This window comes from Bubalus kerabau, chromosome 11 (assembly GCF_029407905.1).
Source record: "Bubalus kerabau isolate K-KA32 ecotype Philippines breed swamp buffalo chromosome 11, PCC_UOA_SB_1v2, whole genome shotgun sequence".
NCBI classification, from domain to species: domain Eukaryota; kingdom Metazoa; phylum Chordata; class Mammalia; order Artiodactyla; family Bovidae; genus Bubalus; species Bubalus kerabau.
Window position 1 is genome coordinate 31,182,014 of NC_073634.1, and position 24,431 is coordinate 31,206,444.

The 24,431-nt window shown below is 44.7% G+C and overlaps 1 protein-coding gene across 6 annotated transcripts in view; it reads left to right on the forward strand.

Annotated features, from left to right (window-relative positions):
- The window catches only part of PRKCE (protein kinase C epsilon), a 546,248-nt gene that overhangs the window by 332,370 nt on the left and 189,447 nt on the right, over positions 1-24,431 (forward strand). For all 6 annotated transcript variants that reach the window (XM_055539989.1, XM_055539990.1, XM_055539991.1 and 3 more), the window contains 4 exons: positions 15,570-15,729; positions 17,808-17,842; positions 19,205-19,290; positions 22,363-22,492. In XM_055539989.1, the coding sequence (XP_055395964.1) occupies positions 15,570-15,729; positions 17,808-17,842; positions 19,205-19,290; positions 22,363-22,492 (411 nt within the window). The remainder of the gene's footprint in view (positions 1-15,569; positions 15,730-17,807; positions 17,843-19,204; positions 19,291-22,362; positions 22,493-24,431) is intronic.

The window sequence follows — 24,431 nt, forward strand, 5'->3', positions numbered from 1 at the left end:
AAATTTGGTCCTGAATTAGCAACATTAGGATCACCTGTGAACTTGTCAGAAATGAAATTCTCAGCCCCTCCCCAAACTTGCTGGATTAGAAACTGGAAATGGGTCCAGTAGTGTATGTTTCATCAAGCCCTCCAAACATTTCTGGTGCCTGGTGGAGTTTGAGACTATGCAAAGGTGAAGACTTCAACATTCAGGTTGTTTAGAAGAAAATAGTGATGGAATTGTGTTAATAGACTTAATTTAGGGTCTTCTGTTTTCTAATTCAGATTTGATGAGAAACTGTGGCTATTTTCTGACAATGACCATTGACTGGCTCTTATCTGAAAGAGAGAAGGACCTTTTTTCCATTTATTCTGGCCTTTAAAACATTTTTCTGAACTCCTTTGCCATGATACTCCAACATCAAACTCCTCCCCTTGAAGAGTGAGAAGACATTTCTGATACCTAGAGAGCCTTCTCTGGTAGCTCAGCTGGTAAATAATCCACCTGCCATCCAGGAGACTCCTGTTCAATTCCTGAGTTGGAAAGATCCCCTGGAGAATGGATAGGCTACCTACTCCAGTATTCATGGGCTTTCTAGGTGGCTCAGATGGTAAAGAATCCACCTGCAATATGGGAGACCTGGGTTCGATCCTTGAGTTGGGAAGATCCCCTGGAGGAGGGATAGCAACCTACTCCAGTATTCTTGTCTGGAGAATCCCCATGGAGAGGACCTGGTGGACTATAGCCCATGGGATTGTAAAGAGTTGGACACAACTGAGTGACTAAGCACAGAGAGGCTTTCAAGCAGAGCATCAACATGAGAGAGAGCCAAGTCAGGAGTCTAGTAGGTGTACAATTCAGGTTGATAGGTTGAGAATCAACCAGAAGTTCTAGTTAATGATTTACCAAGTTGCAGGTCACTTTCACCCAGAAATCAAATGGCTGTCCTCTTGAGCTGCAAATAAGGGGGGGAGGACATTGTAAGAGCTTATAAAAAGCCCCAAGTTTCCCCAGTACCAGAAGAAAATTGTTTCCCTGTAACACCCATTCGGCAGTAGATGCAATAAGAGCTCTCCTTTTCAATGAATTGTTTGGGCCAGGCTGCTCAGCAGAGAGGCCAGAGTAGCTCCAGAATAAAGGAAGGATGCCTTGTCTCTTCAACATTGCAGTTTTTTTTCCTCAGGAAGGTGATTTGAAGGAGCCAACAGTATAATGCTATAGCATCATTTTAATCCTTCTACCTTAAACACACACACTATTTTAGCTTCTCACTTCTAATTTTCTAGGTTTGGTCTGGGCCTTTGCTTACTGTTCTCTTTGGAGACAGAGGATAATGTTTATTTAAAAAAAAAAAAAAACAGGGTTAACTTTCATCTTTGTAGCTTCAGGAGTGAAGAGGGCACTGACCTGAAGAAGAGGAAAAAGGGACTTTTCCTTCAAGGCCCAGTGTTCCAGCTGACCACAGGCTGGCTTGGGGCAGGGTTAGGGAACACCTTGACCTAAAGCTTTCTTCCCTGCTTGGCTTGAGCAGATAGAAACTTTTTGTTCTGGGAGGTTGTGGCCTGTGTGATGAATATATCTGTTGCTGCATCATACCTCATGTCTCCTCCTGCCTTTCACGGTTCTGTAGGAAATGCCTGGAAGTGGTACAAATCAGCCAAGTGTGTGTTATGATCGCATTCCTATTTCTCCCCTGAGCTCCCCCGGCGTGTGAGCTGTGTGATGAAAGTGCTACCTCTCTATGAGTTTTCATTTTCTGCTGCTTTGCCAGACGTCTGGTTTCCAAAACAGCTTTCAGAACTTCTCATCAAACCCTACATTCACGTGAAGGAAATGGGCCTCTCTCCTTCCAGTCTGCTATTAATTTTTTCACACAGTTTTTTCATTTGCAGCATTAGAGGAGCAAAGTTCATTTTTTAGAAAATCTATAAGCTACTTGTTAGAATAATAGAAACAGCAAGCTTGAATTTCTTGAGTGTTTTTTTTTTCCCGGTTTCTATACAGGAAGAAAAGGGTAGAAAATGGTCATTTTGTGTTATTTAATGTGTGTAGTATGGTGGGGAAGCGTGAACTTTGGAGGAAGACAATCCTTGGTACAAAATCAGGTTCTACCACTTAGTAAGATGTATCCCTGGGTGAGTCACCTAGATTTATTTAGCCCCAGTTTCCTCATTTGCATAATGGGGAGAATAATACCGATCTTGTAGGCTCTCTTCAAGAAGCAAAGATATGTTTTAATCACACACTGTATGGTAAATGGTACCTATTATTTCTATTACTAGGTTTGTTTACAAATGGAATTTGTCTCTTACTTTAGAATGTAAAATTTCCAAAATTTATCTCCTAACACCACTCTCCCTGCAGGTTCTACATGATTTTTTCCTACCTTCCCAGTACAACCTCTAAAAAAGAATCTGAAATTCATCCACACTAAACTCATAATGGCCCTCCCAGAGGATCTGTGTTTTAACAGGGCTTAAAGCCTCAAGCTTAAGATAAAAGCTGACACAGTGGAGCTCAAAGTAGCAGGGATCATTTGCTTTTTAGGACACCACTATGTCTGAATTCCCAGCTCTCAGGAGCCAGGTCAGCCTAACTCACCTTTTCATAGGCACTGGGATCCATGTGATCATGCTTTTAATATTACCAGTGTTTGTTTTCCTTTGTCTCTCTCCAGAGGAGGGATAAATGTATAACTCAGAGGCCTGGTACCTAGCACCCTGGAGGCACTCAGTAAATATTGGCCAAGTGAATGAACAATTGTCACAGGGAAAACATTTTTCTTCCAATGTTTACCCTAAGTCTCTTCCTGCTTGGTTTATCTATTACCTCCTGAATTATAGATATCTATTGCTGAGTAACAAATTATCATAAATTTATCAGCTTAAGACCATAAGAAATAGTATTATCCCATACTGTTCTGTGGGTTAGGAATTCAGGAGCAGCTTTAGCTGGATGGTTCTGACCCATAGTCTCTCATGAGGTTGCAGTCAGGATTGTTGGCTAGGGCTCTGGCTGACCAAAAAAGCTCAAATGGGGCTGGAGGATCCAGTTCCAAGATGGCTGACACTCATGGCTCATGAGTCAGTGTTGACTGACAGAGGAGGTCCCTCCCAGTCAGTTTCTGCCAAAATGGACCTCTGCCTAAGGCTGCTTGTGTGCCAGGACACAGAAGCTGGCTTTCCAAGAGAGAGCCAAGAGTGAGCAAGGTGGAAGCTGCAGTGTCTTTTATGACCTAGCCTCAGCAGTCCCCCTTTGTCATTTCTGCAAGGTCTCTTTGGTTCTACAAGTCAGCAGGGCAACACGAGTTGTGTAGGAGGGGCCTGCACAGAGTCCCAGGAGGCATGGATCCATGAGGGTCATCTTGGAGACTGGCCACCACACCTCTCATTCAATCCTTTGTTTTTTTCTCCCAGAAAATGAAGTTTCAAATCTTTGCTCTAGAAGGATTTCACTTGTCTTCTCTTGGACATCTCACACCTACTAGGGATAGCCAGTCTCACAAGCACAGCAGAGATGTGCTTTGGCTGGCACAGTGCTCATCCACTACTCAGGATTCTTGAGACTCTTAAGACTGTGGTAGATCTTAACCTTAGCTTAACCTTTGTTGACTAGCCCTGTTAAGGCTTAAACCAAGACCTCCTGAAAGGGCAGGCAGGTGACTACACTGTGTCCAGGGCCCAGATTTCCAGATTAGGAAAGTGCCCTCTTTTCTAAGTAAAGACATGGCTCTGGGCTGTCCTGAGGTTGTAAGGTCTAGGATGGGAGCTGGGTTTTTCAGAGAGAAATTGATTTATAGTAGATGTAAATATCGAAGAAGGCAATGGCACCCCACTCCAGTAGTCTTGCCTGGAAAATCCCATGGACGGAGGAGCCTGGAAGGCTGCAGTCCATGGGGTCGCTGAGGGTCGGACACGACTGAGCGACTTCACTTTCACTTTTCACTTTCATGCATTGGAGAAGGAAATGGCAACCCACTCCAGTGTTCTTGCCTGGAGAATCCCAGGGATGGGGGAGCCTGGTGGGCTGCCGTCTCTGGGGTCGCACAGAGTCGGACATGACTGAAGTGACTTAGCTTAGCTTAGCTGTAAGTATCAATACTTCTTCCAGAGAGTCCTGGTGACCAAGAATGCATATCTGCAAGAAGCTTGCTGAGATTCAAGGCAGGGTCTGTGACTGGTAATATTTTCCCTCTGGACAGAGGTAACTTACTCTCTTGGGGAATTTGATCTCCTCTTGTACTTTGTTAGCACTAAGACCCAAGCTGACTGGATCTCCCTTAAGCATTTGAGGCCTTAGAATATTTCCTTAGTCTCATTAAACTAGAAATTTTAAAAATTTCCCTTGCCCCTACCCCCATCTTTTGTTCTTGATGGTTTTAATTTTCTGTGTATAGGAGTTTCTAGATTTGAGACTCCAAATTTAGCAGATGTCTCTGTTGTTTTGTAGGGCTATTAGAAATACATTTTCCTTCTCACATAGTGGCTGTTCTTTCCACAACATTCTCCTATCACTATGGATGACAACTTACAGAGAGACAGGAGTTTCCGAGGCCCTAAGGAGCAATCCTGGGAATGTCATTGGTTTTTCCAGACTGCAGTGTCCCCTGTATTGAAAGAGATGCCAGCAGCGGGGGGGTGGGTCACACCATGTGTGTGTGTGTGTGTGTGTGTGTGTGTGTGTAATCAGAGAGCCTGTGAGCCTTGAAGGGGCACAGGGCTGGATTCTGGCTTTGTTTTCAGTTGTTAAAAGCATTATTGTTTTTGACCTCCTTATCCCTCTTTCTACATACAGAGTTGTGATCACTATCTCAGTGGAACATAAAACTTATCAGAAAAAGTTTAAGCAAGTTTTTGAAGCCAAGGGGAAAGATATAAGTTCTACGGGCGCTATGCTCTTGATTGTTGTTCACTGGTTAAGTCGTGTCTGACTCTTTGCAACCCCATGGACTGCAGCACACCAGGCTTCTCTGCCCTTCACTATCTCCTGGAGTTTGCTCAAACTCATGTCCATTGAGTCAATGATGCCATCCAACCATCTTATCCTCTGTCATCCCCTTCTCCTCCTACCCTCAATCTTTTGCAGCACGAGGGATTTTTCCAGTGAGTTAGCTCTTTGCATCAGGTGGCCAAAGTATTGGAGCTTCAGCTTCAGCATCAGCCCTTTCAATGACTATTCAGAGTTGATTTTTTTTAGGATTGATTGGTTTGATCTTGTGGATGCCCAAGGCCTAATAGCCCTGATAGCTGTTTCTATAGGATGATCTAGGGTTTTTTAAACCTCTGATAAGCTTCCTAAGGAAGGTCCATCCCCCCAATACCCTGCTCTGGAAACTAGCTGGGAGGAGGGTGGAAGGAAGGTCAATGTGGAGGAAGGTATGCAGAGAGTAAGACAAACTCATCTGCTTTCTGGGAAGGTGTGGGGTTCATTTAGCCAATCACCAGCCTGGACTTCATGACTTAATAATCATCCTTACTTCTTTTTATCTTCTTGTGCCAGCTCCTTTGTCTTAACAAGTCTTTCATTGCCTGTTATTTTTTTGCTTTTATCTTCTGACTCCCTGAAACTTGACTTCTTTCTCAGGTAGTCTGATAAATACCCACCTGGCCATCTTCCTTGGAATCCTGCTCAGGACTTAAGATGTCTCTGGGAAAAGCTATGGTTTTTCTTTTTAATTTTAACTTTAAAGTATTAGCAACAGTATGGAACTACCTTAGCAATCAGAGGAGTTTGGGGAAAATAAACAGATGAGTCTGTCGTGGTAATTTGGGTAACTGTGCACACACTTAGTTGAGGAGGTCTGTGGAGGCTGGGATGAGATGGTAAAGGGACCACTTGATATTAAAGGGTGTGATTTTTAGCTCACTCTGCTTGAACCTTTCTGAATCCTGCCTGCCACTGACTGGATGTTATGGAACAGCTGATAGCAACAGTACTGATGGATGTGGGTTTTTCAGTAAATAATCGTATAACCTTTTTGGCCTGCTTGCCTTGGCATTAAGAGGCTTGTAATGTATTTGGAAAGGGGGCTGTCAGCCTTCACTTGGCATTGACACTCCCCCCTGTTCATGCTGGGAATGAACAGACGTCCTGCTAGGACTTCTGCCGCTGCTCTCCCACAGGCATTTTTTAATAGAGCATTTTAGAAACGTGAACCATGGACATGACATCATGGACATGAGGTCCTCGGGGCTCAGATGCCCAGTAATTCAGCAACAGCTCAGTTTCCTGTGATATGAATTACAGGACCATCACTGGCACCAGCGAGGACTCTGGCCCCACCCTTGGCTGGTGCCCCACTTGGCTGATTCCCCAGGATGAGAAGGCTCTTTGAGCATTTAGCAGGTCTGCCTGAAGGGATTTTGCTCTGCGGTTTTTCTCCTGGCAAGCAGTGACTTTTCCTGGGTCCAAGAAGCCTGTGGTAGTTCCAGTGTAACTCCAGGGTTTAATTTTGAATGGATGGAGGAGGGAGGGAATGAATAAATACGGATAGGCAGGAAGCAAGGAGACTTCCTACTTAAGGATGATCATTGTTCTCCAGTGGTTCTCCATGTCCCCATGTATACTGGAGCCTGGGTGGTGGGACTGGGGGGCTGCCCCCCCTTTTCTGCCTCAGTGACCATCCAGTTGTCCTACCACCACTGTGTCTGACCTCAGTTTACCCTAGTGCTACTCTCTCTACCCTGTCAAGTGTCCACATTTTTCACTTTTTTTTTTTTTTCCTAGCAAAGCACAAACTAGCTTAAGCTTTATTTTAATTAAGTGGACAAGAGCTTATGCCCTGCCATGAATACAGAACAGGTCATTTGGAAAGGAACGATGAGGAAGAAGAAAACGATTTGTAGTAAGTTTGAGATGCTAATCTTGAAATGCTACCAGTGCTCTCTTCTGATTAGATTACACAGAATAACATATGTGGACAATTCAAAACCTCTCCTGCTAGATGTTTCTGCTTCATGTCTTGTGGTTCTCTGGGAAGACATGGATAGTTCAGACTAATCTCTCTCGGGGAATTAATTGCTGTTTCCTCTTTCCTGTTTTGAACAGAAATTTTCTTTAATGTATTGTGTGAGTACAACATGTAGAACATAGCCTTTGGTATCACGTAAATATTTACTTAATCGTTAAAACTCACTGTCATGTAGCATTTATTTCAACTTGAAAATATTATAAGCTATTTTCCTCATGGAAAATAAAATGAAAAGGCACTGCTCCTTTGATTTTCAGTGCCTAGGTTTTTTTCATTTTGTTTTGTTTCCATTGATCTTGCATTTTTCACAGCAAGTCCATAAAGTTAAACCAGAGATTTATTGAGTAAACTCCTCAGATACTGAGTGGGAAAAATTCCATCTAGTCTCTTCAGGGGCTTTCCCCACCCCCGAGTCATAACCACTGTTGCCTGGACAACGACGGCAATTCCTTGCTTTGTTAGTGGAGACCCACCTATTAAGGATCAAATTCAAAATATCTGAGAAGAATAATTTAGAGAGTGGCTATGGACCGTCCATTATGGCTAACAGTCTGTGCCCAGAATACTGCCTGGCATCCAATATCCACCTAATAAACATTTTTTAGAATGTACAATTTTTAACACTTCAGAAAGTCTCAATATGTTTTTCTGTTTATGTTGTTTGAGGATATTTATCCTTTTCTCTTTCTCATTTTATATAAATATACACTATAGACATGTTTCTTAGTTCTCTTTTTCTACATATTGTTTCTTGGTAGACTTGGCATGTCTGCTTTTTGAAACCACTGCATTAAATTCCATTATGTGTGTGCTTGTGAATTAATCAGTCCCTTTTGACTTTCTAAGTGTCTAGTTGAGAGTGGGATGAGTGTGTGGAGAGGTGAATGGGCAGCAGCCAGCAAGAGACTTCCATACACAAAGTTGGGTACTGGGGACTCAAGCTATTCTGCCATCCTTGTGAGGTGGATGGGTCAGGGTGGGAATTCTTGAACTTGACACTCACTGTTAGCTGTGTGACCTTGAACAAATTACTTAACCTCTTGAGCCCTTGGTTTCTTCATTTGTAAGTTGAGGATAATAGCACCTCATGATGTTAGATCTAAGTTGCTTACAGTATCTTGTGTATATGTAATAACACCTCATGTATTTTTAATTGCACTTTATGGATGTTTAACAATATCTCACATATAAAATAGCCCTTCATGGATACAAAATACTTGGAATGGTGCTCGCCATATGACAGGGGCCCATACATGGTAGCTGTTATTTTTCAGCTTCTGAATCATCCAAGATTTGACAGTTATTTAGATAAAACTATCAGGATGTTTGAGTTATTTTCTTTGTGTTGTGAAATAATCTGCCTTGAAAACTGGATTCACTCTTTGCTTGGCTTCTGAGACAAGCCTTCTGAGGACAATCCCAGCCTTTTCTCAAACTGGTCACATTTCTTACTGCTGTTGTCCTAGAGCTGAGTCAGTGTTTTTACCCAGCCCAGTCTTCCCAGGACTACACTCTGGAGGTGGAGTGTGCTCCTCCAAAGCCCCTGATGCATGGGGTGGGAGGAGACGGAGCCGACCCCCTTTTATTCACAGTGGCAGGGCTGAACTGTCTGGAGACAGTCGGACCCCAGCCAGGGGAGGTTTTGTAGTGGGGTGGGTGAGAGTATTCCACTTTCCCTCAATCAGGAGCTGTCACCTTGACATCTGGGGCAGAGAACATGCCAGCCTGGTGTTTAGACAGAGCCGTTGCAGTGCTATTCCTGATGGATAAGAAAACAGACTCCTGAAGAGATTAAATGACTTGTTCTAGGTTATAACGCAAGTCTGGGGTAAAGGCAACATTTGTCCAATCTCCCAGCACCTAGTTCAACCATAGTGGTAGAAAGAGAAGGTCAAAAGAAGGAGGTGAGAAGAGATCAAGAAGACCACCCATGGCACACTCGCTCGTGGAGAAGACCCCTATGTGCACTCAAAATCAAGAGTAGGAGATTGATTGAGGGATCGCCTGCAGTGACGAATGACAGCGGTGCCCAGAGGTGGCCAGTCAAGGATATTGGTCCTTCTGACTGGTCCAGGCTCCAAGGTCAGGGGTCTTGGGCGAGCTGGAACTTTGGGCTTGACAGTCCTTCTTACACATGCCCTCGAAGGAAGTGCCAGCATCTGGGGATTCATAACCATCAGCCTATTAGGAATTCCCTGCTAGATATTCTTTCACTGAGAGGCATTCAAAGAGCACTGAGTTTAAGGATGCCAGTTCAGTCCTGTCACTTGAGCCCCCTTTTTATTCAGGAGAACATAAGATGAGGTGAGGGAGGTGCTGATGAAGCAATGGGACCTTCAATAATCAGACAGACCAGAAGAGGTAGCAGAGGGTTTGGCGCCCCGGGCTGCCTCTCCCTGTGATTGTGTGTCCTTCTGGCCTAGACTGAGAAGTCTCAGCCCAAGGAAAAGGGGCCAGGTGAGGCTGACCTACAAAGAACTGTGAGGTGTGGGTTCTTTGTGCTTCTTCTGCCACTTGCCTGCAGCCTGTCAGAGATTCTTCTGAGCTTTGGAGCTGGAAGATACTCATTGGTATAGAAGACCCTAGGAATTTGAGCTTATAGGCAAATCACAGCCAGCAGAAAACACTCTTGGAATGTTGTTAGAGATTAAGGTTACCGAAGATCTCATAGCTGCTTCACAGGGTGTCTCCCTAGGTTCATGCCTTTGTGAGTTCTTGTTGTTATATCTGAGCAGCCAAGATCTTCATTTACACAGAAAGTTTCACAAGTTATCCAGCTTTGTGTTGGCCTCTCCCTGACTTGGGTCATCCCTTCTGCTGTGTGGTAGATGCAGATGCAGCCATAAAACAAAAGATTTGTGTAGGCAGAAAGGAAAGGAAGGAAAGAAAGGAAAACCAGTTCTGGTTTTGCCTTGTGGGCTGTGGCAAATGAGCCATCAGCCTAGGTGGGCATGGCTGAGTACATCCAGTGAAGTGATGTGAAGAGCATGCCTCAGCACAAGTCACAGATGTTGGGGCAAGTGGGGTGACCCAGCCCAGAACCACTGGCAGCTGGGGAAGCTGATAAAATGTATCTTGTCTCTCCTGATCTCCAGGCCAGCATCTTCTGCCCTTTCCTCCTCATTCATGCCATGTAGTCCCCCACTCCTGCAACGTGAGTGACCCTCCCATTACCTCATGCTGTAGGTGGAAAGAACTGCTATTAAAAATCATTAAAGGACTTCTCTGGGAGTCTAGTTGTTAAGACGCCAAGCTTCCGATGTAGGGGGTGTGGTTGATCCTTGGTTGGGGAACTGAGATCCCGTATGCTGTGCACTGCAGCCAAAAAGAAACCATGTATTAAAAATGTCATTAAAGAGCATTAGAGAACATTTTTCAAATATACAAACGTATAATCCCATCATCCTAGCATAACACAATAATTCTTTCATGTCACCTTCAACCTGTAAATATGTTTTGTGTTTCTGTGCCTCCTGTTTTCACAGTTTTAGATCACGTTTCCCCATGTTCCTGCATAGTCTTCTCTCAACATTTTAAAATTGATATAGATGTAGTATAATTCGTTAGACCATTCTCCTAATGTGAGATATCAAGTTGTTTCTGTTTGAAGGCTGACTAGACATGCCTTGGGGAACATGTATAAGTTATAAGTGTATAACTTTTAGTTTCTGTTGAATTATTGACTTAGAGTTACTTACTAAGGAATTGCCTAATCAGAGGATATGAATCTCTTTGTGATGTTTGCCATGTACTGTAATATTGCTTCTGAAAATATTATGCGACATTGCCTCTAGCAGTGAATGAATAAATCAGTTTAATAACAGCCTTCCAAACAGCTGATAATTCCATTTTAAAACAAATTTGTTTCCTTATTAGGCATTAAATGGTATGTCAATGATAGGTCAAGAGAGCTCTGTATTTTAAGAATTCCTAGTAAGAATGAATATTTTATATTTCTCCTCCTATAAATTTTATATTTATGTCATTTACATACTTATCTACAACTAAAGATTTATTGGTATGTACAGCTCCGTGGTATGTTTGCCATTGAATTGGAAACTAGTCAAATGGGAACAAACAAATCCAGGCTGTAGAATATTCCACAAGACAACATCCTATACTTTCCATAACTTTGTCATAAGAAGGAAATAAGTCAAGAAAATTATTCTTTACTAGGAGATTAAAGAGACATAGCAAGCAGATAACTTCCTTGAGCTCTAACTAGCTCCTGGATTAAACATTTAAAAACAACAGCAACAATAAAGGACATTTAGGGGACAATTGGGTTTTCCAGGTGACGCTGGTGGTAAAGAACACACCTGCCAATGCAGGAGATAGAAGAGACGCGGGTTCGATCCTTGGGTCTGGAAGGTCCCTTGAAGGAGGGCATGGCAACCCACTCCAGTATTCTTGCCTGGAGAGTCCCATGGCCAGAGGAGCCTGGTGGGCCACAGTCCATAGGGTAGGAAACAGACACAACTGAAGTGACTTAGCACACACATGTGCAGGGGACAATCAGGGAGATTTAAATATGAACTGTCTATTGGATAGTTATAGCAATGTTAAATTCCTTGACTTTGATATTGTGATTATGTCAGAGAATGTTTTTATTCTTAGGAGATAAACCCTGAAGTATTTAGGGGTGAAGTGTTGCTTCAAACGGTTCAGAAAAACTATATAGCATATCTTCATCTTATGTAATAATATATTGCTATTAATATAATTATAATTATGTCATAATGTAGTTGTTAATGCCACTAATATATCATGCTGTATTATATATGAATATATAATGAATTATGCATGATATTTGATATATATTGCTATTGTATTACACACATACATGTACATATATGCTTGTATTTATAGTCTATTCTTTCACTCTCGCACCACGCATCCTCTCTTACCCATACAGGTGTCTGTGCTCCTGCATGCACGTGCCATGCATTACCTGCTACCCCATGGAAGTTGCATTTTAATAGAGAGAGACCCTTCACATCAGGGGAAATGCTGAAGGCGAACCATTTCTAGCAGTTTCTCTAGGCCCAACAAGGAGATTCTATGGGGCTGAGGAGCCCTGTAGTTCCCCTGTCCAAAGATGTGTGGAAGGCAGGTGTTATCATCAGCCAGGAGTCCCATCCCCTTTCTCATGCAGCCTCATGTGCAAACCTCCTTGGAAAACAAAGTTTATTTACCTGTTCCTTCTGTTGCCTTTAGTCTCCCCACATATTGAACATAGAAGCTGACTTTTAACAGGCCATGCACAATGTGCTCTGGAGCAGGATAACAGAACATTTTGGAGAAGTTAGATCAGACAGACCCCAGCTTAGCATGGGGTTATCCTTGGCTCTCTTTCTAACCTGCACCCAAGACCCTCCCATCCCCCCCAAACCCCCCCACCTCCCACCCCCTACAAATTTTATACAGCTTTTCTCACAGCATCAGTGCAGCCCATAAACAGGTTTTCAAAAGTAAGTGGGGTTTGGCAGAAACCAACACAATTTTGTAAAGCAATTATTCTTCAATTAAAGAATAAGTAAATTTTAAAGAAGCAAGTGGCGTTAAATTAACTGGGTGCTGCATTTATCTATTAAATCAGTTAAACACAGTTTAGAATGTCCAGTTTGGTTACTGTGGTCATTTCTATAAAAAGTTGAGAAATAAGGCCCTCGGGGACCCCTATAACCCCCCATATGGCAGCAGTTCTTTGAGAAAACTAGATTAAACTCCTCACCATTTTGACTGAAAACACAATTTCCAGAATCAAGATGACTATAAAATCTGAGGGCTTTGTAAATCAAATTGCATTTTAAATGCATTAGAGCGTACTGTTGATATATATTCCATGGTAACACCTTCTGTGAAAGAATTTGACAGATGCTTTTGTACAAAGAGAATTCCCATCCCCTGGCCTGAGCTACCCCAAGGCTGAGTTTGGGGAGTTTAGATTTTTTGTCTATCAGGTTTGTAGCAACTAAGGTTTGTTTTTTTGAATTGATTTGAAAAGATTGAAAAGATTTGTTTTTTTAAATACCACATTTTTCCAGCTTATAAAAATAGAATTTTCTAAATATACTGGAAAGTATGAAGCAGAAATGAAAGTCACCTCTAATTTCACAACTGAGTGATGATTGTCATATTTATGCATGCGTGTGCATATGTAGGCATCTCTAGTTAGAAGCAGGACCTTTCCTTGTGAATTTGCTCATCTGGGTCTTACCCCCTAGGTTGTAGAAAGTAGGAGGTGGTGTGGGCTTTCTATACCCAGAAGGTAATCGGTGTCAGAGACTTTGTGAAACAATAGGCACCAGTTAAAAAGGAAACCCCTGCAGGTTGTGGGGTATGAAGCAGGAGGTCCACAGGCAGACCCCCTTCTAGGTCATCCAGGGGCAGTCCTGAGAACACAGCCTGGGAGCCCTCGAGCAGCCTCCAGTCAGCAGTTCTGCACATTTGCTTGGAGGCTGCTTCCCTCTAAAAGCACATGCTGGACGTTTGCTCCCCATTGTTCTTTTCCTCCTTCAGTTTGATGTTCTGCCCACCCTACCTTCTCTGGGCTGACAAGATGCTCTTGGATTAAACAGATGTTTGACTGACACACGTGCAGTTCCCACCACTGCAGGGAACCTTGTGTTCAGAGAGGTCCATGAGGGGCAAAGCTTATTCCCCTCAGGACTGACACTGTTAGGCTGGGGTGATGGTCGGGGGGATGGAGCCTTCCCAGTGTATTTTTACCCACCTTCCAGGGCTGCTTGAGAGTGTCAAGAGCCTGGCAGGAGACCCTTGCCTGCCTTCTCTGTGCTAGGGGAAGCCTCAGGCAGCCCAGCTCTTCCCTAATGAGAGCCACCAGGTGAGAGCTTTGGAGACTTGCTGTAGGCAGAGTGGGCTGTCCCTCAGAGCAGCAGGTAGCCAGTGGAACAGGGACCTCTCTCTCCCTCTCTGGTATAGTATCTGGGCTCTACCACTGTGTGTGTGTTAGTCACTCAGTCATGTCCGGCTCTTTGCGACCCCACGAACTGTAGCCTGCCAGGCTTCTCTGTCCATGGAATTCTCCAGGCAAGAACACTGGAGTGGATTGCCATTCCCCTCTCTAGGGCTCTACTACTAGATAGCTGTATTAACAGAAAAGGTTACTTGAGCTCTTCATTCTTCAGTTTGCAAATCCAAGAAATGGGGGTAATAGCGGTACCCTTCAGCTGGGGTTGTGATGCTTCAATGAGTTATCACACATAATGCATTTAGCTAAGGTGGCTCAGATGGCAAAGAATCTGCCTGCAATGCGGGAAACCCAGGTTTGATCCCTGGGTCAGGAAGATCCCCTGGAGAAGAAAATAGTAACCCCTTCCAGTATTCTTGCCTGGAGAATCCCATAGACAAAGGAGCCTGGTGGGCTACAGTCCGTGGGGTCACAAAGAGTTGGACACAACTGAGGGGCTAACACTTACCAGAGTGTAAGCCCTTGACAGACACCAGCTAGTATTGTCACCGTGTTAGTCTGCTCAGGCTTTAACAAAATACCACAGAATACAGGCTTAGACAGCAGAAAGTTACTTTTCACAGTTCTGGAGGCTGAAAGTTTGAAATCAAGATCTCTGTGTTCTGGTGAGGAGTCTCTGCTTGGCTGGTTTACAACCACCTTCTCATTGTATCCTCTCATGGCAGAGACCAGGCGGGCTCAGGTCTTTTCCTCTTCTTATAAGAGCACTAATTCCATTATGCGGGTACACCCTCATGCCTACATTTAATCTTTATTACCTCCTAAAGGCCCCCCCAACTATCACATTGGGGATTAGGGCATTAATGTATGTATTGGGATGTGTGGTGGCCCATTCAGTACTTGATGGTCATTATTATTTTTCTTGTCCCTTTGCAGGGTGTTCTTAGGTTTGGGACAGTCTTTGACAAGAAGGGAAGGAAGAAGTGGGGAAGATCTTTCTGTCTCCAGTAGGTCTTAAAGCCCATGGTGGTGGGTCTTGAACCTTCTGGAAACTGTCTGCTTTCACAGTGTTCTATTTCCCTCTCCTTTTAACCTTTAGGGAAAGGCTTTTTTTTTTTTTTTTTTTTTTTTTGCTTTACTCTAGGTAAGAGGGAAGAGGAAGAAAAGTCAAGTTTATTAGGCAGCTACTTCTCCAAGCTTGGCATCTGGGTGGGGAAGGAAGTCACACCATTGACTCCAAGCCACACACCTTAGGGCCATCACCATCATCCCCACTGACAGAGGACAGTGCCTGCAGAGGCTCCAGATGAGGAACACAAGCAGTCCTAGGTCACTCCTCAGAAGGTTCAGTAGATTTGAACCTGAGCCTCCGACCCCACACCCTTGCAACATGTAGGGTGTGGGGAGGAGTGAAGCAGCCACACCTGGAGCAGGAGTAGGGTTGGGATGGATGCTGAGTGCAGCTGTTGTGGAAAAGTGCACAGTCTGGGCCTTGCAGTCACGCGGTGCATACTCGCTGGAGCAAGTAGTGAGGCTCTTTAGACCCCTGAATCCCTCCACCAGCGGAGGCTGCCCCCTCCAACCTCCAGATCTCCCGGGCTGGAGTAGCTCTCCCACAGAAGGTTATTTTCAAGGGATGCTAACCCACACTGTATTTTCTTTTGTGCTCTTGTCCCTCCTCAGCCCCTAAAGACAATGAAGAACGTGTGTTTCGGGAGCGCATGCGGCCCAGGAAGCGGCAGGGGGCTGTCAGGCGCAGGGTCCACCAGGTCAACGGCCACAAGTTCATGGCTACCTACCTTCGGCAGCCCACCTACTGTTCCCACTGCCGAGATTTTATCTGGTAAGGTCCTCTTTTCTGGAAACCTCTCGGTTAGACTTCTCGGCAGTGAGAGGTGGGGGGAATGGGTCAGGAGATTGGACACTTTATGTAAAAAATGCTTATGTGCTTTAATTGTTTATCTGACTACAGAAGACTTTTCTGCAAGGCTGAGTGGTGCTTGGGGGGGCTAAATGGGAAGAAGAAACTATGATTCCTGGTTCCTATATATGGAGATATGTAGGATCATATCATATCTCATATTTAAGGAGTTGAGATTTTATAACCAATGATGGTTTTGTGGTTTTTTTTTTTTAAAGAACTCTTAACTTTTAGAGAGGGAATCTGAAATATTTACCAACAGAATGATGGATTTCTTAGATTTGTTTAAAAAAAATAACTGGAAGGAGGGGTGAGAGGCTAGGGGTAGAGATGAAACAAGGCTGGCCATGAATTTATCATTGTTGGAGCTACTCACAGGTACCTGAGGGTCTACTATATTAATCTCTCTATTTTTTTTATACATTTAAATGTTTCCATAGAAAGCTTAAAATATTCCATTGCCAATATTTATAATACAAAGCAGTTCTTAGTAACTGTCATAACATTGGTGCTGATAGGATGCTGAGATTTCAGAAAAGAGAGACTCATTGGCTGGAGTACTCAGGGAAGGCTTCCTGGAGGAGGTGGCAATTCTCTTTTTATGATGACTAGGATTTTGATAGGCAGAAACAGGTAAGTAGTAGGCCTTTGGGGGAGGTGGAGAAGGACAAGGAATACTGGCCTTGGGGATTAGAGGGAAACTTTTGATGAATACCTTGTGTCAGGGTCTCTCTTTGGCTCTGGAAATCTCTAAATCTTCCCAGCACCCTATGAGCTATGTATTATGAACACCATTCCACTAACAACAATACTGAGGCTCAGAAATGAGACCAGCCTATGGCCCTCCAGCTAGGATGTGTCAGAAACCTGATTCCACCCTGGTGAGCACAACTAATGACTCATGCTCAGCCTTCCTAGCCACCTCTCTTAGCTGTCTGGAACTGATGTGGAGCTCGCATGTTGGCAATCCCATGGAGGAGAGTGAGCAAGGCCATACTGCAGCATGAATGCAGAAGGAGAACATTCAAATTGCACTCTGAGGACCCCCTGGATTCTCATGGTGTCCAGGAACACCTTGTCTCACCCTTGTGGTGTTCTGGAACTAGTCAAAGAGGTTGGCATGGGCATCCAAGGTGACACAGCTTAGAGCAAAGCCAACCTGATTAAAGCAGAAATAACACCTGGCTCCATCCACAGACACGTCTTATTCCTGGGACTGACAGCCGTCTGACCTGTATCTCTGTATTTTGGTCAAGAATTGGGGAGCAGGTTCTGAAAGCTTAGCCTTAGAGATTCAGGTCTCCTCTAAGCCCATGGTCAATACGACTGAACTCTGGGTTCCCATAGCTGTAGCCCCAGTGACTTTTGGCTCCTCTCACTGGACTGGGCACTGCAGGGAGCTGACCAGTTGGTGGTGGTGTCTTGAGGACAGGGCTCAGGACAGGTTGGCTGGATTGTCCTGTGTCCAGGCTGACCCTAAACCTGCCGTAGGGGACCCTATGCTGGCCATGGAAGGAATCTGTGATGTTGGCCTTTACCCAAATGGTAGATTGAAATCCCAGTCCTGGCCACACTCTGCCCCATAAACCTTGACTACTCCTGGAATGCTCAGGGAATATGCTTGCCAGCAAGAACCCTTCTCCACAACTGTCTGCAAAGAAGGGCACGCTCAATGACTTGAGGCCCATGGAGAGCAAGCAGGGTCTCTGGGGCTTTCCAGAACACAGCTGGGCCGCTGGAGTGGCTGTTTGTATAGGAAACTGAGCCCTAATACTGACCAAACCTTGCACCCATTCCAAACACTGGGGCTGTTCTTGATAGCCTTCAGAAGGAGTCATTTTAAGGCACCCTTCAAGTGGGAGTGAGATTACTACCCCACTGCTGAGTGGACTCCGCTCAGCATTTGGTACGCTGTGGGCAGTGGCCAGAATGGGGTGGCTTTGTGTGGCTTTTGACCTACTGGAATTCATTTTCTTAAAGAGCTGTTTTCTTCTTTTCAGGGGTGTCATAGGAAAGCAGGGATACCAATGTCAAGGTAAGAGGGTGTTGTATGAAGTAAATCCCTGGGAACTACAGGTTAATTCAGATCACGACTGCCTGTGGAAACAGGGGCTGGGTTGGATGAGACTCAGAGCTCTGTAGGCCCCGCATGGTCACGCTCTCTCTCTGCAAAGTGAGATCCCGCTTTTCTTTTGTCCCTGCCTAGCCACCGCTCCACCATAGCTGTGTGGGAGTAGATGTATAGGAGTGCCTGTGGGGACCACCATCTGCAGGTGGCCCGGGGGCTCAGCCTTTTGGTGCAGTGTTTTCGTTGTGCCTTTTTCTTTCCCCATGAGATGAAAAGCTTCAGGAAGATGCCCTTTGGAGGCCCGCCGTGTCCTGAACCGGGTTCTATGTGTTCTGTAGGCTCCCCACTCTCCAGCTCGCTGAAGAAGCTTCCTGCCCTGCTTGTTTTATTCTGTCTCACTCATGGTCCTTGCTGCTTCTTTCTCTCTCCCTCTCTTTTTTTTTTTTTTTTTTTTGTCTCTTCTGTATCATCATTAGCTCTTAAAGATTTAACAGTTGCTTGAAAGTATGAGAGAGTTTGTTTATTCCCCAGTTAATTGACGACAAATGCAAGGTTAAGTTATCTAGAACTGGAGGGTGGTATGTGATGAGGTCATGCTGAGACTTCTCTGTGGTTGGAACTGGGAGAGCAGCCACTAGTTGACTTGAGCCTCACCCCTGGGGGACTGGGGTAGCTTCTGTGGGACGTGGCTATGTCCTGGAGGTAATGTGTGAACAGAGTTACATATGTGACAATTCTTAGATTCCTGGCATCACCTACTGTCCACACTGGCCCATGACACTACAGACAGAGTGTCAGCCATTTCTTGGGGAAGTATTACATACAATGAAAAATTTTAAATTTGGCACAAAAGGTATATCCAGATCAAGGAGCTAGAGAACTTCTAAGTCACAGAACACCCACTCACGTGCTGCTGGCCTCCCTACCTCCCCAGCCAGCCCTGGTGGGACCTTGAATGGAACACAGGGAGCAGCAGCACCCTGGGTCGACAGTGCTTCACAACTGGGCGATTGTTTCCTGACGCTGGCATAGAGAAGCAAGAAAATTGATCAGTGCTCCCGGAACTAGAGAAAACTGCTGATGCCCTTTGGATATAAATGGTCCATTCTTCTCCAGAGCATTTAGGAAACCCTAATGGCTCTGATGGCAGAGTGCTTTGAAGTGATTGCATAAAGGGCTTCAGGTAGGGCATTACAATAAGACTCTGCATTGGAGACAGAAGGGGGGCAGGGCTCCCCTCGCTCCTCCGCAGAGACCTCACTGAATCGCGGGATGGAACCTTTCTTCCCCTGCTTGTCGCTCAGCTCTCTCATGTTTTGCTGTTTGCAGTCTGCACTTGCGTGGTCCACAAGAGATGCCATGAGCTCATAATTACGAAGTGTGCTGGATTAAAGAAACAGGAAACTCCCGACGAGGTAAATATTTATAACATTGAAATTCTGGGCTTTCTTCCCTGCCATCCCCACCCTCCACTGCCTCCTCTGTGGTTTTCAAGAAAAACCTTATCTCTCTGAGGTCCTGTTGCTTTCTTTATTGTGTTGATCAAAAATGAAGGGAGTTGTCCACAGCCTTCCGGCATGAGGTACAATCTACAGAATGAGTGCAGCTCAAAGTCGGGCTTGTGGGTGTGGATATGATGCCAAGGGTTGTATGGTCCCCAAAAGAAAGCCCAGAGGAAAATTTGAGTTATTTTATGTCATTATCTCATCGAAACAGTGAAAGGACTCACTGACATGTCAAGGGCTCCACACAGCTCATAAACAGTGAGAGACAGAACACGCAAGCAGGAGCCTTATCTTTATGAGGTGATGGAGGAGTGGAGTGGGATTAGCGGATCTAAGAAACACTTAAGAGGCTGGAAGAACCACAGTAATAACAACAGCTGACATTCATTGTGATTTAAGCACTTTATCATATATTATTTAAAGCCATAACAACCTTAATGAGATCTATCTTCATTTTCCAACAAAGAGAATAGAAGCATAGAGAGGTCAAATTAACTTGCCTTAAGCCTCACATCCCAGTATGTGAAAATGCCAGCCAGTCAAGTCTGTTCCAGAGTCTGAGCCCTTGACCACTGTACTGTGTTCTCCTCCTCTTAGAAACTTGTGTCAGATTGACTGTTACAAAAGTTGTTAGGGGTAAAGAAGCAAGAAAATTTGATTTGAAGCCAGGTTTCTCTTAACTGAGTAATTGAGAGAAGAGTGGATCCACTAACAGAGGTAAAAAACCTCTTAGAGAAAATGACAGGTGTGAATGCGAGTAGAGGAGTTATCTGTGTTCACGACATTTGATTTCAAAGACATACTGTTAACTCTTGGTGAAATAAATAAATATCATATAATCATAGGCCATTAGTGTGAGAGAGAACCTGGACAGGATTACAATCAGATAGGTTTATAATCAGGCTTCCAAAAGGAGGCCCTTCTATTTTTAAGAAGCAGGGTCTTCTACCTGCTTCTTAAAAACAATTCAACAAAGTGACTCCTTGACACCCAAAGCATTTTCCATCTTTATGGAAAGAATTTCCATCTCCTTTTGATTTCACACCATCTCTGGAAAGCAGGAAGGCACGAGGCTTAGACTGAGCATCCCATGTCCCTGGAAAGCAGACAGCCCAAAGCACCAAAGTCGTTTACTGAGGTTCTACAGTCATGGTAGGAAATGGCAAGTCACTGTCCCCGAGCTCTCCTGACTCCTGTTCTAGGATCTTAAACATAAGTATGCTGTTACTCTCATTAGTTTCTTAAGTAAATGAAAGAAAAAGGTAATTTCCTTGCTGTGTGTCTGTCTGTCTTCTTAGGGACATTTTATTGAGCACTTCCTGTATGCCAGATGATTGCTCCATGACCCACAGAAACAAAGAGGAATACATGATTCTTGCTCTTAAGGAGCTCATAGGTGAAGTTGCTCAGTCATGTCTGACTCTTTGCGACCCCACAGACGGTAGCCTACCAGGCTCTTCCATCCATGGGATTTTCCAGGCAAGAGTACTGGAGTGGGTTGCCATTTCCTTCTCCAGAGGATCTTCCCAACCCAGGGACTGAACCCAGGTCTCCCGCATTGTAGGCAGATGCTTTACCATCTGAGCCACCAGGGAGGTCTAAGGAGCTCATAAGTCTCAATAAGTTTTTAAAAAATGATCTCATAAGTTTTATCAACTGTGAACCTCTGCAGATGTTTAAACTTGTTTCACACCTCCTTGGAAGGAGACCCTATGACTTCATGCCATGCAGGCTAGAGTGTTGAGATTTGAAATGCATAGAACCCAGCTTAATCTGTGACCTAGTCTTTCTGATTGTATTTTCTGGCATATTGAGCACTGAAAAAGAAGTTACCAATGAGGCGTGTTCCCTAACTTGGTACATGTCCCAAGGGAGATTAATTGCCAGGGATTGATTGGGTTTCTTAGTGTAGTGGAATTGGTTGCCTGTCCGGCTGCTCCCTGAGGCCAGTCTCTTTTGGTTATTATATTCCTGGCCCATCGGGGTGATGACTGTGCCCTCTGCTGGGCACAGCCCTCAGGGGACGAACCTTCAATTTCATTCTTTTGTGTAACCACCTGCAGTGTGAGGCATGTAGACACTCATACATATACACCCCACACTCACATGGCTCTAAACACCAAGCATCTAATGCCCTCCCGTTAAAAGGGGGCTCTGCCAACGGGCTCCCTGGAACTTTGGGCCACAAGCACTTAGCCGATGGCCTCATCCTGTCTTGTGTCTCTGTGCTCACACTTAGGACTCTTGCCGTTCCCTGACTAACCAAGAATGCTCTCTCTGTGTGTTATCTTCCTTCCTTCTCTTCCTCTTTGGCTTTTAATCGGAAGATTCTCTCTCTCCATTTTCTCCCTCCCCGAGTCCTTGCTGTTGGTCTTACTCACCCCTCTGTTGCTGTATCTTCCTCTGAGTGCTGTGTGCATCTGAACTGCACCTGAGCCGCCCTCCTGGATGCTCGCAGGCTCTCTGACCCTGCAGCACGGTCTTGTGTGTTTGTCATCATTCTCACTCAACATCATCTGATACTTCAGAGTCCTTAGTGGCTGCAGCTGAGGGTCACACAGCTCTCCTGCCCCCACAGACTTCCTAGTCACCTGGGATGCTTCCCTACCTCTTTACCTTGGTTGTCACCACATCCCTCTGGGGCCAGTCCTGGGAGACCACGACTCTCCTCTTAGTATCGACCCAGCATGTCTTCAGTACGTACAGTAATAAGTTTCCTGCCTCTTCTGCTCCCAGGGTCTCATTGATCCCACCATCCTGTCCGCTGATGACAACCCTTCAAGGCCAAAATGTGAGGTGCAGATTGAGTGCTATGTGCCATGGGACTTGGAGGTCTGGAGTCCCGGATGGGACTGGTAGGGGATCAGAGTCCACAGAGAAAGTGGGGTCAGGGCCCTGGGTGAAGGCTGTCTTCACCATGTTCCCAGGGAAGCTTCAGAGCAAGGAGCTTGGCTTTGACCCTGTGATTTGCCGTCCCTGCAGGTGGGCTCCCAGCGGTTCAGTGTCAACATGCCTCACAAGTTCGGGATCCACAACTACAAGGTCCCCACCTTCTGCGACCACTGTGGCTCCTTGCTCTGGGGCCTCTTGCGGCAGGGTCTGCAGTGCAAAGGTAAGGCGCTGGGTCCTGCTCCCCCACTCCCCTTGCACCTGAGCCCCTTCTGTCCCTCCACTCAAAGAATCTTTCTTCTTGGAGCCTCGAGAGTGCTTTCCAGGGCTGACCAAAGGCCTGGGCCCGAGCCCTTGCTAAGCCGTTGTTAGTTACTCTGAGCATTTGCCGGTCAGTCTCTGTGCAGAGGCCTTCCAGCGGACTCCATAGAGGGAATCAGAAGAGAGAAAGTGTGACTCCACCTTTTAAGATAGTGAACAAGCTGGGACCACAAGATGAGTCTGAAAAAGTCCAGGAAAAAATTAAGGAAAAGATACACTGGAGTAGAAGGGAAGAAAAGTTTTTGGAGTTAGACTGTGAAATAAGTCACAGACATTTTTTCTGTCATCATCTGTGGTTCGTAGTTTACTTTCAGAAAAACCCCTGCTAAAATGCTGTCACGTGAGACAGATTGCTCCTTCACAGACCTGTGATGGATGTTATATTATCCCTCTGGCCCCCATGAAGAAATAGGCTCAGAGACTAATTTAACCTCTTCTTGTAGCTCGTGAGCAGAGGTAGGGTTTGAACCTTGACCTCTGGGTCTGAGTTTCCTCCTTTATTTCCTGCTGTTCTGCCTTGGAATTGACTTCTGCTCAAATGAGTGTGCTAAGTGACACCGGTAATACCACATAATATGGGGACGTGGGTTCACACTCTGGGGCCTGATAGAAGTCCAGTGTCACAAGCGAGCCTAACTTGCTCACAGAGTTGGACAACCATGAACTATTGGCCAGGAATACCTCACAGACACTATTTAAAAACAAGTTTTTATTATTTTATTAAATATTAAAATTTAAAATTTTATTAAGTAAATTTAAGCTTAAAAATGAAAAGGTATTAAACTATGAAATTAGTTTGTTATAAAAACAGTATTTTATTATTACTGAATGCATCATTAATAAATTCCCATTGTAGAAAAATTAGAGAAAGAGCTAAAGTATAAGAAGGAAACTGAAGCTGTGAACCGATTGGTCACTGAAAGGATCCCAGTGAGAGATTGGAAATAAGGTATTGGCTGTAGTGGGAACAGAGAAGGAAAATAACCTAGGAGGTGTTGATGAGTGATTTATTGTCTGTAGTGATCAGATCCAGCTGGGAGGATGGTGACATCACTCGCTGAGACAGGGAACCCATGAGGGAGGGCAGGGCTGGAGGCAGAGATGGTGGAGTTGAGCTGGGGACGTGTTAACTTTGAGACGCCAGTGGAAAGTACGTGAAGCTGTCTGACTGTTGGAAATTCTCAGTGACACTCAGGAAAGACGTCTAGGTGGAGCATTTAGATTTGGATTTGTCAATGTTTGAGTAATAGTTAACCTATAATGTAGATGTCATCTCCAGGATACGTACCTTGAGTGAAGACAGAAGAAGACACCTTGGGAGTCTGGGGATGAGGTAGGGGATCAGCATCCTAGGATGTGTGTGCAGAGGAACTGCACGCTCTGAGTGAAGGGCTTTGGAGATAGGAGGGAAAGCGGCATGGAGTGGAATCATAGAAGCCAAAAGAACTGAGAGTACTTTTTAAAAAATTTAAAAAGGGAGTGATGGATAGAGCCAAATGCTTCCAAAAAGTTATTTAAAGTAAAAAGTACAACATGGGAAAATAGAACTACCATATGATCCAGAAACTCCACTTCTGGCTATTTTCCTGAAGAAATAGAAACACTAATTTGAAAAGATACACATACCCCCTGTGTTCATTGTAACATTATTTACAATAGCCAAGATATGGAAGCAACCTAAGTATCCATCAACAGATGAATGGGTAAAGAAGAGGTGTTGCGTGCACACATACACTCACACATGCGTGTGTGCAGTGGAGTAGTACTCAGCCATAAAAATTAATTAAATCTTGACATTGGTGACAACATGAGTAGACCTAGAGGTATTATGCTTAGTTAAA